This window comes from Brassica napus, chromosome C1 (assembly GCF_020379485.1).
Source record: "Brassica napus cultivar Da-Ae chromosome C1, Da-Ae, whole genome shotgun sequence".
Lineage (NCBI taxonomy): Eukaryota > Viridiplantae > Streptophyta > Magnoliopsida > Brassicales > Brassicaceae > Brassica > Brassica napus.
The window spans coordinates 30,222,497-30,236,187 of NC_063444.1; the positions used below are offsets into that span (position 1 = coordinate 30,222,497).

The following is a 13,691-nucleotide window of genomic DNA, read 5'->3' on the forward strand; positions in this document are numbered from 1 at the left end:
CCAAGAGTTGATACGATTGTCTAATCTGTCTCTGATGAACGCAAATACCTAACGTTTGGATCCACATATCTTCTCAGGGAGGCCTAAGTATGTACTCATTCCACCTTCTCGCTGAATTCCGACGGTTGTTTTGATTGCTTGTTTCACCTCTGCAGGGACTTTATTACCAAACAATATGGACGACTTGGATGTGTTCAGTTGTTGTCCTGAAGCCAATCCATAGTTATGAATGATCTTCATCAACTCAGCACATTTCTGGACATCTGCTTTGTAGAAAAATAGACTATCGTCTGCGAAGAGGAGGTGCGAGACAGCGGAACTTGCTTGAGCGATCTTAAGCCCCCTTAATCTCCCTTCAGCTTCTGCACCTTTGATCTAGGTGATAAGAGCTTCTCTCAGGATGATAAAAAGAAAAGTCGACAAAGGATCTCCCTGCCGGAGTCCTCTCGAGGGTTTGATGTTGCCCTTTGCTTCACCATTTAAGAGAACCTGATAGGAGACAGAAGAGATACACCATTTAATCCATGCTACCCATTTCTCTGCGAAGCCCATCTTAAGCATTAGAGCTTCCAGAAAATTCCATTCCACGCGATCATAGGCCTTGCTCATATCGGTTTTGATAGCTACGAACTTTGACTTGCAGATCGGGTTTGTTCTCATAGCATGAAAAATCTCCTGCGCTACTAAGATATTGTCTGAGATAAAGGCGGATTGTGTCTCCGAGATGAGCTTCGGGAGGAATATTTTCAGCCGTCTACACATAATCTTGGAGATGATTTTATAGCTTACATTACATAAGCTTATCGGTCTAAATTATGTCATCTCCTTGGGGCGATCTGTCTTTGGAATCAAACAGACGTTGGTCTGATTTAGTCGGCTATCAAAGGATTCCAAGTTGAAGAAACCCTTGACTGTATGAATCACTTCTTCTGCGACTATGTCCCCAAACGCTTGATAAAAAGTACCAGTCATCCCGTCTGGCCCAGGCGTTTTTTCTGGGTTGATATCTTCTATGGCTTTCATGATTTCTGAGTCCAGTACCAGTCGTGTGAGCGACGTGTTTATGTCTGGGGAGACCTGCGCGGTAATATACCGGAGTACGTCCTCGGGATCTCCCAGAGAGGAAGTAGTAAACAGGTTCTGGAAGTATGTTGTTGCCACTTGATCTATGCCTTCGTCCTCCTCTACCCATCCACCGGCTGAGTTTCGTAATTTGATTATACGATTCCTGCCTCTCCGTTGCTTGGTTACTGCGTGGAAAAACTTTGTGTTACGATATCCTTCCTTAAGCCATAGAACTCTGTTCTTTTGTTTCCAATAGAGCTCTTCTTCTCTAAAGGCTGAGCATAATTTCCATTTTAGGTTCAGGACTTCCTCGCTAGTGAACCCATCTTCCGTTTGAGCTTGTTCAAGCAAAGCCTTTATATCTTCAATCTTCTTTGCCGAGTTGGTCGGGGTTGCTTTTTTCCATTTTACAATAGCTCGTCTTACATTACTTATTTTAAAATGCAGTTCGCTTGCGTCTCTTCCAGAGGAGATTCCCCATCCCTCTTTTATGGCTTCTTCTAGGCCGTCTTTGCTCAGCCACCGCTTATCAAACTTAAAGTTACGTTAGATCCGTATTTCCCGTGATTGAATCCTTGCCAAAACTGGCCGGTGGTCTGAGCCCCATAGCTTGAGATACTCCACATTAGTGTGGGAAAAGAGATGGTGCCATTCTTCATTACCTACCGCACGTTCAAGTCGACATTTCACCTTGCCCGAACTTCTGAACCCAACCCACGACATTGGGTTACCTTTGAATGGGAAGTCGATAATGCCACAGTTAGCCAGCATCGTTCTAAAAGGGATAAAAGACGCTTCGTGCCTTTTTCGCCCTCCCTTTTTTTCTCCATTGTTCTTTATTTCATTGAAGTCTCCTATCATGAACCAAGCTCCTGTTCTTCCTAAGCTCATCCGGGTAAGGCGTTCCCAAACATATTCACGGCACTCAGTGACCGGATCACCGTAAACAAATGTCAAGAAAGTCTTGCGTCCTTCAATTGTTGCTTCTATATCAATCATACGCTTGTCAGAGTAAAGAATCTTGACATCGAAAGAATCCAAAGAAAAAGAGCCAGTCCACCGCTTCGACATTTCGGTTCCACGGTGAACAATTTATTATAACCATAAGAAAGCTGAAAATCTTGCATAAAAGAAAAAGAGTTTTTTGTTTCTGATTAAAAAAAAGAGAAAAGAAGGTGCAAAATAACGGTGCAACTCTCGCAAGTGTTGCTTCGTCAAGTAGGCTACCGTCCCTTGACAGTTCCATGAGATGATGTTCATATCTTCTTACTGGGTGGTTTCTGGGACACCACCAAACCTGAAAGAGAATGAGATTTCTTGCTATTAGCAGAAGGAAACACCTCATTTCAAGGAACTTTTTGAGAAGCAGATTTTGGGGGTATACCCGGTCCTCTGGATTTCTTAAAGGATGCTCTTCCCCTTTGAGCTGCTAGCTTCTTGGATGCACGAGCTCCTTTAACGTCAGCACTGCTAGCCGGTTTTTTCTTTGCTACCCCTTTATCTGTAGCGATCCTGTCAGAAGGGACCTCCAGCATGGATTGTGCCGATGCAGCATGTTTCTTGGATTCATGCTCGGCTCTCTGAGCCTTCTCATGACTGTGGGGACTCTGATTCTTTGGTCCCATTGCCTCATCAGGCTCGTTTTGGACCTGCATTGGGGACAGCTGGGAAATAGCATCAATCTTCTCTGCATCAAAGCCCGATTCATCTACCAAGAGGTCATCATTTTCCATCATATTTTCATCCATTATCACATCATCAAACTCAGAGACAATCCTATCAACCTCTGCTTCATCTTCCGCAGTCATAATCACTTGTTTAGCTTGCTCTTCGGTTAGCATGTCGTCATCCAAGAACTCATCCTCTCTTGTTGCAGTAGCAATGGGAGTGGCCCTCTCAATAGATGCATTTTTCCTTCCTTGTGCACTTTCCGCTGTCTGTCCAATCAGAGCTCTTTGAGAGGTTGGTCTGAGCAATGGCTGATCTCCAATGATGACAGTGTTTCTACCAATTAGGATGGCTAAGCTTGTCGCATCTTTTGCCTTAGGCATTGGAGTTGCATCAAGTGGGGGCATGATCGCTTTACCTTTTAACCTCCTCCGTTTCTCATCTTCTGTCCCATTCATATGCACCACCAAATGTCCATTCCCTTGTACTCCATTATTGGTGAAAATTCCAGGGTGTTCAGAGATAGTTCTTTGGGAGTCTGCGCCATCCTGTTCAACTCCTGTTGATATTGGGGTACTATGGTTTGTTTCCCTTGGCACAAGAACCCGATCATTATGTGAGTCTCTGGTCCGGTCGATAGTGTAGGACTGAGTTACTCTTGGTCTCCACTCTTGCTGTCGTGACACATTAAAACCTCTGGAGATGTTCTCCCGTTTCCCTCTAGTTGTAGCAGCACGAGGTACATAGTCTCGCCTTTGCTCCCTGCTCATGTGCTGTGTGTTTGAGCGGATCCCAGCACTTTCGCCACGTCTTGAATCTCGAGGTATGGGATACTCTTTGTCCAATCGGCTCCAAGCCCCATATCTAGACGATGCTGAGGTATATTTGTTCCTCTGGTAGGAGTGTTCATTGTAGTGTGGCATGTTTGTCTGGTTGAGTTCAAAACCTCGAGACTCCTTGCTAGTACCATACCGCTTGTTTCTCCCATAAGAAGCATCAGTTTGAAACTTGCGGGGCAGTGACTGCCTCTGTAAATCTAGCGAAGGAGAACGTGGCCTTTTGCTGTCTTGCTTACGTTCTTGACCAGGGCCATAAGCTGGTATCTGGAGTTGTGCACCAGGGTTGTTTAAAGCCAGTCTCTGTAAACGTTTTTGCTCCCTTTGGGCTTCCGTCAGCTCCGGGCAGCTATTCTCATCATTAGAAATCATTTTACAAGTGAAGCAGTATCTGTGGAGGCCCACGTATAGGAACGTGACCTTCCTAGTATCTCCATTCGGGAAACCCACTGCTCCTTCAAATTGGAGAGGCTTGTCAATGTTGACAGAAATTTGAATACGGGCACTTGTTGCGTCTATTGCCATCTTAGTTCCCAGCGCCTTTGCTATCTCTGTGAAAGTGCCATCGTTCCAGAAATGTACCGAAACGCCCGCAACTTGCACCCAAAAGGGGATTGTGTTTGGGAAGTCTTCCCTAGTGAAGGGCTCCCATATCTCTAGAGCAAAACTCCAATGGTTGAAGTGGTAAGGCCTCTTGTTCAGTACCGCTTGAAGGTCTCGCTCATTGGCAAAGTCAAATTGGAACCGTCCATTCCCTAAGTTTCTTCCCCTCACTCTTCCTTCTACGTTCCAGATGCGAGGACTGGGCAATTGCGAGATTAGGGCTTCAATGTTTCTCCCCCTCCCAGATGGAAGACACGCCCAATAAGAGTCAGCTTAAATCTTTCTGCCATCGCCGTCATGTCACATTCAGGGATCCTGATGATGTCCTTCTCCAGATCTAGTCCTCGATTCCCTTTTGATCAGAATTCTCTCCACGCAGCACCATACTTATGAAGAGTGCAAAAAAATATCGGACGAAAAAAGATATTTAACTGGCTAGGTAGTTGCATTTGACCAAATCAAGATCTTGAAAAGGTAAGGTGCATTTTGGTTATTCAAAGATCACAGCGCAGAATGTTGAATACATATTACAATTATTTCTGAGCTGGCCAATAGTCTTTCAACTAAACAAGTCTTAAAAAATTTCTTAGAAAATTTACGTGCCGCTTTTTGTGTTGTTACTGGTAATTAATAACATATGATTTGGAAACCTATGATTTGGAAACCTGTTAAAACTAGTCGTATAGAGAATTAAGGAAAGATAATGGGGATGCGCGTTACATGTGTGTGTCCCTCAGTATCTCACCTTCTCTTTGCTGATGATAGTCTTTTCTTCTGTAAGGCGGAGCCACGTGAATGTGAAGAAGTGATGAAATTAGTCAGGAACTATGGACAAACATCAGGCCAATGTATCAACTTTGACAAATCCTCTATACTCTTTGGTAAGAGGATTAACGTAACAGTCAAACAAGAGATTAAAGATACACTTGGAATACATAATGAAACAGGAATGGGAACATACTTAGAGATCCAAGAAGATATCAGTGGATCCACATGCAAACTTTTTTTTTTCTCAAATACAAGTTAATGCATAGAGTGAATGGATGGACAGGTAGATAGCTTTCAAAAGGAGGAAAAGAAATTCTGTTTAAATCTATCATGCTTGCACTTCCAACATATGTTATGTCTACCTTCCTACTTCCATTGGAGATATGTGAAAACCTCGCGAGTGCCATCGCACAATTTTGGTGGAGTTCAAACCCACCAAAAAGAGGAATTCACTAGGCGAAATGGGAAAAAGTATGTTTGCCAAGGGAAGAGGGTGGGATTGGTTTCTGTATGATTCACGAGTTTAACCTCGCCTTATTAGAAAAACAACTATGGAGGCTAGTCCAATACCCTGATTCACTAGTTTCCCGGGTCTTAAGGGGAATGTACTACCGATTGAGTTTGCCTTTGCGAGTAAACTCTGCAAGCAGTCCATCCTATGTGTGTACTAGCATTTCAGCTGCACGAAAACTACTGCTATTGGGAATCAGACAAAAGATTCATTCTGGATATGAAGTAAAGGTATGGGAAGACCCATGGGTTTCTACGACACCAGCGAGGCCGGCTATCGCTGTAGCTCCAGTTTTGCACCCGAACATGAGAGTTAGCGACCTAATAGATCAGGTAATTAAGGAATGGGATGTTGGTTTGTTGGAAGATTATGTTAGCCCTGCAGATATACCTCTCATAAGGAGTTTGGCCATAAGCTCAACTCATTGCCAAGATACATTCTGCTGGTCCAATACTAAGAATGGTCAGTACAAAGTTAAATCTTGATATTGGGTAGTTCAGAACTTATTAAAATCCGAGGAAGAAAAAGAGGCACTGGATCCAAGTATCACCAAGCTCCAAGCCTTTGCTTGGAAGGTAAAAGCGCCTAACAAGATATGTCATTTTATATGGCAATTGATAACATGTCATGTTTCTGTAACGAGGAAGTTAGTACGACGTAATATGAGGTGCGACAATTATTGCCCACGATGTTGAGAACCAGACGAATCCGCAACTCATGCTATTTTCGAGTGTCCGCCAGCTCTACAAGTTTGGTCCCTATCGGCGACCAGTACAAGTCCAGATATCTTTCCGGTACCGAATATTTATGCTAATATGGACTATCTCTTTTGGAAGAAAAACAACATTCTTGGACCTGAATTAGACAGGGATCCTTATCCTTGGTTAATTTGGTTCATTTGGAAGGCCCGCAATGACAAGCTCTTTAGGGGAATAGACAGAGACCCATTGGAGATAGTTCGTCATGCAGAGAGTGAATGTCAAGCCTGGTTTAATGCAAATGAGATGGTGCCGCCAGTTGTACAAGATCACCGAAATGAGGATCCTCAAGTCTTAAACTTGAGTAATATTTGCATGATAGATGGTTCAGTTCATTGGATGTTAATGGGTATGGATGGACAGTATGGGAAAGGCTCAACTTATGGGGACACGAAACCACATTCGACGTGAATCACCCTTGCACTTGGAAGTAGAAGTACTGCGATGGGCGATGGAAAATATGCTTCAACATTCGACATGCCAGAGCTTTGGGACAGACTGCAAGGAGCTGATTGCTATGATCAAGGAGCTTCGTGCGTGGCCGAGCTTTGCGACGGAATTAGAAAGGATTGAGACTCTGCAGATATGCTTCCTGGACTTCAAGATCACCTATGTTCCACCCACGCAAAATCAGATTTCAGATTCTCTAGCTAAGATTGCTAGGTCTTTTCATAGGGATTTTTATTTTATTGGTTGTTCTATTCCAGTCTGGTTACCCAGACCACCTCAACTTTGAGTAATAGAATAGCCGATTATTATCAAAAAAGAAAAAATTAGTCGTGCATGACAGTGATATTTTATGTTTAAACAATGTCACTATGTTTAAAATTAGTCGTGCATGACAATGATATTTCATTTCCTTGGTATGAATGCTCCAAGAGTTCCTCTTGGAGAGAATTGCAATCCCTCCACAAATCTCATCGATTAACAGGACTCGGTCCATTTCCATCCCATTCGGCCCAGTTCAGTCGGCTGAATAACAAAAGAGTCGGCTAGGAAGATTGACTCTATGAGACTATCCATCGACTCGCTAGCTCAGCTCTAGCTCTCGGATTTCTCCCTCGGCGTCCTTCTGTAGAAATCTCCCACTCAAACCATTTTCGCTACTTATACTTACAGTCCTGCGCACACGGGAAAGAAAAGAGAGGACATGAGTAAATGGAAAACTTAGTGAAGTGGTTCTAGACCAGCTTCCCCGCATGAACCTCTATACTACTGAATACGAAACGAGAACCGACTAGCCACTAGCAAACGACATTTCACACAAGTAGATAATGTAATGAACTAAGTCATCACCAGACACATAATTATGACTCCAATCAACCTAGAACTCTAGAACATATGCACGCCTAGGGAATCTATTTCCGCCCCCATCACGTGCCCCTATGTGACCACCTGTCTGGGTATGCTCAATATCTGGTTACCTCGGATGCGGTCCGCCCTGCTGTATCTTATGATTACTTCCCGCCAGGACTGGGCGTAACTCGAATCTTAACCACGTTGGTGAACTACGGTCCCGCATTTCCTGTCTATACTCCACCATTCCAGTGTCTTATCATTTCACTTTCCTTTTTCTTTACTTAGACACTTTCATTCATTTCCAGACGCCACCCATTATCGGTGTAACATGTTATCTATTTACCTACATTTAATTATTTCTAAGAAACTTAGCTTTCACCAAGCGCTCATATCAAACAATACTTCAGTCAATCACTGAATCATCCAAATCAACCATTGTTCAAAAAATCGGCCGTCTAGCCGATTCCTCGTCTGATTAAACGTGAAGCGGGATGGGACTGCGGCGAAATGATCCAATTCGGTTGTGTTCCACGCTTGCCCATGTAATGAGCGTAGAGTCCGTTGAATTATTAACTCGTCCGCTTAATAACTAAAACCGCGTAGCCCCAACTTCTATAATTCCTCAATGAAAACCATTTTTCCTAAGCCCAACTAAATTATTAACTCATTTTCTCTACAGCCCAAATAAATTATTAATCACCAATGACATAAAACACCAATGATGTGTATTGGATGTGAACTAAAAAAAGTACATTATATTTTGTGATATAATTGGTATGTATTTATGAATCTATAAGTTTTAGTATCAATGATATCTCTTTCATAAACATGTATTACACAAAAAAAATTGTATCATATGTATAAAATATAGTATTATACATATAAAAGTATACAAAAAATTCCTCCCCGCGTAATCCCCGATTTTTTCCGCTTTTTCGATGAATCGCTAGGCCCCTATGTGCCGCACGCGTAACATCTAGCGAGTTTCCGAACAAGGAAATCAACACATGGTTGTCCATTAGAGTCCTTTAACAGTATGAGCATTCTTATGCAGCATGATCTATGCAACTAACATCGTAGCATCTATAATGAACTAACAACCTAACAACAATCAAAACTACCCGATCCTAATTAATCATTTAACAATATACAAGAACATGAGAAAATATCGGGGTTTGAAACACCTCACATGAGTAGATCTGAAGGTAGATCTGGAGAGCAAGAGAACAAGAGATCGAGATCGAACAACCATAACACCAAGCCACCACCACCACTCGCCGTCGCTGGCGAGAGGCAAGAGAGAGAGAGAGATTCGGCCGGGAGAGAGAGACACCGGCGAGAGAGAGAGAGAGAGAGAGAGAGAGAGAGAGAGAGAGAGAGAGAGAGAGAGAGATTGCGAAGATATAGAGAAGAGTAGGACAGCGACGGAGGAATCACTTATCTCAATCGTATTTTCATTGATAATGGTAAAATCGCTGGCGCCGCCGTTGTTTTCTTGTCGAGATTCAAATATGTCATATCCCGCTACGGAGGAATCACTTGTCTTAATAGTGAAATATTAAATTTGAAGTTTACTATTCATACCTTTCGAATAATATTTATTTTTCATTTTTTAAATGATATTTCGATCAAAAATTTAACCATTTCGTAATTATTATCTCTAATTAATGCATTTTTAAAATATTTAAAAAAAAAATCGGTGGAACCATAGTATATATATATGAGTTATAAATATTATGTTTAAAATTTTTAATGCATATGTAATAATTATCTATATAAAAGTTTAATGACTATAATTAATTTATATTAAAGTTGAAAATTAAAATTAAAATTACATAAAATTTTGAATACAAATTTGAGGTATTGTTCGAGTAAACTACACTTAAACATTCCTTTTGAAGATCTTCTATCCTCAAAATGAAGTCGGTCGTTTAGTTTCAAAAAAAAAAATGAAGTCGGTCGTTGGAAATGTCCTTATGAAGATAAGATAAGAGTTATAAGAAAATAATGATCACTAGTACAAAATTTATTTCGTAATAAAGAATTGATTTATTTGTGATGGATGGTGAAAATACCATATGCGTGATTCTTTCGAATGGACATGACACGAGGTATAATAAAAGTTATTTGATGCCATGTGGTAGTTCCTCACCTTTTTCCTCTCATCCTTTCAATTTTCTTTGTACCATTTGACCCTCGAACCTTTGGACCCTCAGAAACTTTAAACAAGGATTCGCAACGGAAAACAAACTAAAACTAAGAAACGTTATTGTTCGGTAGATTCAATATTGTATAATCAACGAATTCCATAAAATAAAGTTTAAGTTATAGTGATTTTAGATAACAGTAGCTCAAGATTATCAAATAAAAATCTCAATCTCCATTGACTACTGTAAAAGTAAACACCCATTGGATTCTTTTTTGTAAACACCAAAGAATCAAACATGAAGAAGCCTCCAGAGACATTGGTTATAGTATATAAAACCAAAAGTGAATAATGGTTAGAAAACCAGAAACCGAATGAATCAGTCTTTGCGACTATGCAAAGAATCCTCTAAATCAAGATCAATCCCAACACATTTCCGAATTGATGCGTTCGCGTGGCACGAATGATACGAAGATGAAGAGCAAGACGTCATCTTCCACTTCTTCTCAAGTTCCTTAAACCTCTCAACATCAAACTTACGACTCTTGAGTAACTTCCTCTGCCTAGAAAGAAACAACCTCTTCATGAAATCTTGATAAGTTGGGTCCCTCGAAGTCATCAAGAAATAACCGTAACCAACAATAATCCCAGTCGCTGTAGTGAAAAACGTAATCGGTTCCATCACATCCCATGAAAACTCCCAGAAAGTGAGCCTGAAGAAGAGTCCGATCTGAACCACTGAGTAGCCAAGACCACACCACAGAATCTTCCTCACTTGCTTATGTGCCAACACATCAATCTCTTCCTTCATTCTCCTAAGCTTATCGAACTCGAATTTAGCTGGATCATCCTCTGGATTTAAACCTAAAGGCACTGCCTTTCTAATCAACTCCACCAGCTATAACAAAACCCACAAGACAAAGATCAATTTCAGACAAACATTAGTTTTTTTTCCAAGACAAACATGAGATTGCAGACCTTATCTGGATGAAGATAGACTTTATCACGGAAAATTAAAATCACACCAGCATCATCGAGTATACGAGCGAACGCGTGAGCTTCGTCGAGAGATCTAGCGATACCAAAACCTTGAGATGCCTCAATGAGTTTAGTGTAAGAGACAGTTTCATCATTCCCCATACAACCGAGCTTCTTCTTCATCTCATCAACATTCACTAACCTCATCAGCTTCTTCGCTTCCGTTACAGTTATCTCCTCCGCCTTTTCCTTCTCCGTTGGTTCGACTGTGAGACATCTGTAACCACCGAGCCATGACCTTATCGGAGAACCTTTACTCACGGCCGTACGCCTCAAAACACCCACCGCCGACCACATCTCTGAGGATGGACCCACGAATTAGATGAAAACAGATATGGGATTCTTGTGGGCTCGAAGAACTAAAAGCTAGGGAAAAGAAAGACGCGTGAGATTCGATTCTGACGCAGTGTTTAATGCGCGCTCCACCAAGAACGTGGAGGGGTCAAAAATAGTAATGCATTTATGAAAAAAAAAAGAAGAAGAAGAACAAGCAAGCTCTGTGTTACTTTCCGGAATTAGAAAAGTTTGGTCGACATTGTTGACTAGCCGTGGCTTTTCGATTTCCCTAAATCCATTTGTAAGGAGGAGACGTTCGAGGAGGCATTATTTAGGGCTGGCCGGCCTAAAATCCAAGAAAAGGAAATGATTCGGTTCGGTTATATCTTAACCGAATAAATTTGCTCGGTCGACCTTGGTTTGTCCTCTTGTGTTTTGTCGTACATAGAGAAGTCAGCAATGCAAACTTTCTTAAATTGTATTTATAGGTAAAGTAAATAGGTAAAATTTCTCAAATTGTATTTATATGTTGTGTCTTCTTGTGTTGCTAAAAAAATTGGTAAAGTAAATAGAAAAAAGTGTAAAAATTAAGTCTTTAAAAATGCATCGTTTCGGAAGAAGATGAATAGGCAACAAAATCATGAAACTATTAGAAGATGCCTCTTCAGTCTCCACAAGCATTGATTACAAAGAGGTAAATCTGCTCGTAGCTAATGTAGTTCCCGACATAAACAAATGTGGGGTGAGCAAGACAATAATGAAGTTGATAGGGTTGGAACAAAACTGCACTCTTGTCTAGGTTTTAATTTGGAGTAGCTTTCGTTCTTGCCACACAAAGAAAGGAGACTAATCTCACATTCTCTTAAACGAAAAATAAAATTATACTATGTTCTTACTAGTTTTAAACCATCTTCGGAACTACGCTAAGCGCTAGTCGGACGGTAACCCCGGACATAACGAGTTACCGAAAAATCGGGGAGTACTCGGGGATTACGCGTGGCCTAGTTTTAAATATAATTTAATATATTTATAATATATTTAGCTAATTTTAAATATGATGACACATATTCTTAGACATAATTATATTATTTTGTATATATAATTTTAAAAACTTCTTTTTGATTCGTCGAACATCTAGATTATGGTGTGTTTGGTACGAAAAAATTCCTAAATAAAATAATTATGTGTTTGTTTTGGGTTTGATAGCTAATTGTAATTATTTAGTAATGAATAATTACACAAAATCTGTCAATAATAAGTAAAAACTAATCAACTGTGTTTCAACTTTATATGGACCGAAAAAAAAACTTAGGCGGTCAACGCGGGAATTAGGCGGTGGGTCAACGCCTAGCTACACCGATTTGGGCATATTCACCGCGGTCAACTTCTGAACAACGCCTAGGCGGCCGCGTTTTTGAACAGAGGTTTTAAGATACTCTCTTCTATTTTAATACTTTTCACAATAACGGTGAAACTCTAAGATACCCCTTTCTAACTTGACCAATGATATCGCTCAAATTATCGTAAAACAACTTTCTCTCTCAAATTAGATGCTCAGTTGTAATACTTAGAGTTCAAATCCACAATGAGCTTGAGCACAAAATAGACTTTAGATATTAAGATTAAACTACATAAATAATAATAAAAAGTAAATAATAAAGCAAGAAAACAAATTAGTTGTGAGAATATAAGATAAAATAGTTAAACTTAAGGTTTCATGCAATCAGAATTATGGTGTACAGATGTTAAGGGTGTATGCAAAACTGTAACGCAACTCGAATGCAATATTAAGATATTTAGCTCTCAGTGTGTGTCTAATTAGCTGGATAAGTCTTTGTTCCAGCTCTCGCATGCGAACAAGGAGTGAGCGTCGATTGATACAACAAAGTGTCAATCGATGCTTCCTTAGTCAAGCATTAATGAGAAAATCGACATGTTCACTAGATGTCTAGACCAGCTCTCGCATGTATCTAATAACCTAGCTCAGGAAAATTATTATCATGTATGAACCTACTTTCACAATTGTCAATATCCTAAGTTCATGGTTCTAGTTAGCTACTCTATAACATAGGCATAGCTCAATTCTATATATGATCTAAAAAATTCACCCTAGCAGTTCTGTGTTTCAGTAATTCATCAAAACCCCAATAAACCCTAAATCTAAAAGGTAACTATTCAGACATAATTTTTTAAAGCAAAAAGATAAACTGAATGAATTGTATAAAAAGATAGAAAAAGAGATAATGGAGTTCCAATACAAATATTTGAAGGAGTCTTTGATCTTCTCTAAAAGCTACTAAAAACCTTAATTATTATGGTGTATGAAAGAGGTAAATATATGTGTGTTTAGACTAGACAATGGCGAAACACATATATAGTAGGTAATAAGTCGACCAAGGGCAATCATGTAATATGTGGTTACTTCTGGACTCAAGTCAGTCTCGGTCAAGTCGGACCCGTCTCTTCGTGATGGTGTCAAGCAACACCAAGAGTGCAGTGTCAATCGACACTCCTTATTCTTGGCTGTGATTCTGATTTTTTGAACAGCTATGAGTTTCCTCATCCTTAAGCTCTAAAATGCTCCATGATCTCACCATTGCTCCAAAAATACCTGGATCTGAAAAGACTCTAAAACAAAATCAAAACACATATAGTAGACTCCAAATAGATCATATACCATGGTCTAAATGTGGTAAAATCTATGGTATATCAACTCCCCCACA

At 40.3% G+C, this 13,691-nt stretch overlaps 2 protein-coding genes across 2 annotated transcripts; one reads left to right on the forward strand and one right to left on the reverse strand.

Annotated features, from left to right (window-relative positions):
* Positions 1 to 6,266: 6,266 nt before the first annotated feature.
* Positions 6,267 to 6,620, forward strand: LOC106373639. The gene has a single exon (XM_013813784.1). The coding sequence runs from the start codon at positions 6,267 to 6,269 to the stop codon at positions 6,618 to 6,620; it is 354 nt and encodes a 117-aa protein (XP_013669238.1).
* Positions 6,621 to 9,873: 3,253 nt separating this feature from the next.
* On the reverse strand, positions 9,874 to 11,541 carry LOC106376652 (calcium uniporter protein 5, mitochondrial). Its single transcript, XM_013816753.3, has 2 exons — positions 10,633 to 11,541; positions 9,874 to 10,552 (listed from the first exon to the last, which is right to left on the reverse strand). Exons 1-2 carry the CDS (start codon positions 10,987 to 10,989, stop codon positions 10,034 to 10,036), a joined length of 876 nt encoding a protein of 291 aa, XP_013672207.1. The 5' UTR covers positions 10,990 to 11,541; the 3' UTR covers positions 9,874 to 10,033.
* Between the last annotated feature and the right edge of the window lie 2,150 nt (positions 11,542 to 13,691).